Source organism: Piliocolobus tephrosceles, chromosome 21 (assembly GCF_002776525.5).
Source record: "Piliocolobus tephrosceles isolate RC106 chromosome 21, ASM277652v3, whole genome shotgun sequence".
NCBI classification, from domain to species: domain Eukaryota; kingdom Metazoa; phylum Chordata; class Mammalia; order Primates; family Cercopithecidae; genus Piliocolobus; species Piliocolobus tephrosceles.
This window is the reverse complement of record NC_045454.1, coordinates 41,127,343-41,130,519: the sequence shown is the minus strand read 5'-3', so window position 1 is coordinate 41,130,519 and position 3,177 is coordinate 41,127,343. Positions and strand designations below refer to the sequence as shown.

Sequence of the window (3,177 nt, the reverse complement as noted above, 5' to 3'; positions counted from 1 at the left end):
GGGCTCCCTTCCTGCTCTCAAATCAGGGGATAGCTCAACTGGACAGTGAGTCTGGAATTTCCTGCACAGACTTGTGGGTCCCTGTCCAGGAGGAAGGAGAAAGGTCCCACTGAGTACAATCAGGACATACTGCCTAAATGCAAATGTCCCCTGGGAGGGGGTCAGGTCACAGCGCAGGGAGGAAGCTAGTCTTCTCAAAGCCTGTGTCTGGAATCTGTTTATCAGGCTCCACTCCGCAGCTGAGATCGCTTCTTCCGTTACTCAGTCCCCGGGGGAGGGACCTGGCGCACTATCCAATCAGGGCTGCGGGGCGGGTTCGTGGGAACTGTCAATCAGGCGCGCTGCCCCGAGGACGGTGCAAGGTTCAAAGAACCCGCCGAGTCTTCTCCACGCCCCCGCACTGGGCTCCGGGTTCTGTCACTGAGAGACGCCCTGGAACGTCTGTGGCAGCTTCTGTCTCGCTGGGACCCGCATTGACAGCGGGAGGCAGAGGGAGGAACCTGGACACCGGAAGCCGGGAAATGGTGAGTGTGTGAGGTCTGGTGTCCCGACGCGTGAGAGGAGAGACTGGTTGGAACCGGCCGGAACCGGCTGTGGTGGCACCAGGGCTTCCCCGCTGGCGACACCCTGGCGCAGCTCGGCCCTTGGCCCTCTCGGCCGCAGGATGGGGCTGGGGCGGCAGCTGGGACCCCGGGCGTCCTGTCCCGTCTCTGCGCGGCCACTGCGGCCCTGGCCCTGGCGGCCTCTCTGGGCAACTACGCGCCAGCAGCCCCGCGTTTCCCCGGATTGTGCGGCTGTAACCGGCACAGGTTCGCGGCCCGAGTAACTGCACCGAGACGCTGAGGGCTGCAGCAGAAACAGTTGAATGGGGGGAGAGGGGAGGACACCCCAGATCCGCCTTCCTGAGAGGTTTGGGCGATGAGGTGTTTAGGGGTGTGGATGGGGGCGGCTGGGGCGTGGGGTCGCTGGATGGTGGGGAAGTGAGGGGTGACTCCTGGGTCGGGAGGTGAAACCGCTTTCTTCTGCTGAGTGGGCTCCCTCGTGGGGTCTTCAGCCTGCTTGGCGCCAGCCTTTCCACTGGAATTCAGGATGTGAGAAAGAACTCAGGCGACTCTTGAGCAACTCTCAGAGATCTTATCCCCAGGCACAATGGGGCAGCCCGCGGTCAGCATCTGCTGTGACCTGACTCTCAGGGAGGCGACCCCGTGAGGCAGCGGGGCTGAGGGCACCTGGTTAATATCTAACTGCAATCTCGCCTCCAGCCTGGCTCGCAGTTCCTGTGAGCCCGGTGAGGAGGCTGCACGGTGACGACAGGTCACCAGGCCGACTTGTGTGTGGGGTTTGTGTGTGGGAGGAGCTGCGGTCTCTTTGGTCCTCAGTCCCTTCTTTCTTCCCAAGGGCGACCGCTTCCCCTCCGAGTCTTCCAGAGATGTGGGCAGCAGGGTCTCAAGTCCACCACTGTGTTCTCTCATCCTAACTCCTCCTAGGGCGGACAGAAAATCCCTTGGCTTCCAGAGCCTTCCTCAGGCTTTCTCTTCTCAATTCACAGCAACTTTATGAACTCCTTGTCCCCCAGTTTATATTTCAAACAGAGGCTAGTATTTTAATTGTCATTTTGTTTATACATGGCAATATATGGCTCTTTGTAAAAGGTTTTGTGTTTATGAACATTTCACATGCGAAGAAGCAGAGAAAAACCACGACACTTGGCTGTAAAAAAAAAATGAATATTAATAAATAAAATTTTTGTTACTGCCCTCCCTTCATCATCCCTAGACAGAGACACCTTTTGAGAATGTGTTTGGATTAAGGTTCCTCTTTGGAAACGTTACAGGGTGATGAGTCCCCAGCCCATCCTCTATGGTTTCCTGGTCCTGGGTTTCAGAACTGCCTGGGGCTACCCCAAGATGCCCACAACTGCCAAGTCTCTTGTAGTGTCAAGTGAATATCAGTCACTGTGTCACTCCTTCCAGAGGACACCCTGAGGTGGAGATGGTGGGACCTTGTAGGGAAGTAGTGTGATGCCCTGTAGTAGGAGTCTCCTGGTATACCCTTCCTCAAGAAGCTACTTCCTTAGAACACTCAGCTTTTCTTCCCCCATCCCTTTCTTGGGAATATATGGCTGGTCAACCAATTGGATGGTGGTATTAAGGGGACAGGACTGAAATGATTCTTCCCTTCTGATGCTCTCACACTAATGAAGGGAGAAAACTATCCCTAAGGACAGGAAAACCAACCCCACTGAGGTGGTGCGAGAACCTGAAAAGCTAACAATGTAGTGTCTCCTGGGGTCGTGGTTACTGAGCACTTTGGTGAGCAGCATGGGGATGGAGGATGTTCCAGGTGATAGGAGGACCTGACTTGACACACTCTGCACCCATAGGGAGGTGGTGAAAGGAGATGATGGTATAAGGGATGCATATGGATCAACCAAATTGAAGAACTGGGAGAAGATAGAGAACTAGAAACTGTGTCAAGGGTCATAAAACCCCTTTTTTGGTATGATAAACATAAAACCACATTCAAAATGGAAGCTGAGGTAACAAACTGAGTAAAAATTAATGAAAACCGGAAAGTCTATAGTTAGTTGATCATTGTATATGGAGATGCTGGGCAGAAGATGGATTATTCTCCTATAGATAACCATTTGTCTCTATCATTTCTGTTGAAGTGTCCCTCATTTGTATCACTGCCTGGCAATACCTGCTGTGTCATAGGTTCTTGTACCTTAAGTAGATGCTCTTGTTCCAGAATTTGCTATTTTTCATTGGTTTATGTATCTATCAGTCTGCTAATACCATACTCTCCTGATTACTATAGTCTTCAAAGCCTTGATGTGTGATAGAGAAAGACCCTTCCTAACTTAGTCCTTTGGGCAACTATAACAAATTACCATAGACTGCATGCCTTAAACAACAGATACTCATTTCTCAAAGCTGTAAAACAGGCTGGGAATTCAGTTTCAAACAGCAGATCAGTTGTCTAATAAGGGCATCTTTCTCTTTCTTTTCTTTTCTTTCTTTTTTTTGAGATGGAGTATTACTCTGCGCCCAGGCTGGGGTGCAGTGGCATGATCTCAGCTCACTGCAACCTCCGCCTTCTGGGTTCAAGTGATTCTCCTACCTCAGCTTCCCAAGTAGCTGGGACTACAGGCACATGCCACCACGCCCAGCTGAT

At 52.2% G+C, this 3,177-nt stretch overlaps 1 protein-coding gene across 1 annotated transcript in view; it reads left to right on the top strand.

Annotated features, from left to right (window-relative positions):
* The first annotated feature begins 333 nt into the window (after positions 1-333).
* Positions 334-3,177, top strand: part of ZNF441 (zinc finger protein 441) — a 14,345-nt gene continuing 11,501 nt past the window's right edge. Inside the window, exon 1 of the mRNA XM_023188650.1 lies at positions 334-524. Coding sequence (XP_023044418.1) covers positions 522-524 — 3 coding nt within the window. The 5' untranslated portion in view covers positions 334-521. The remainder of the gene's footprint in view (positions 525-3,177) is intronic.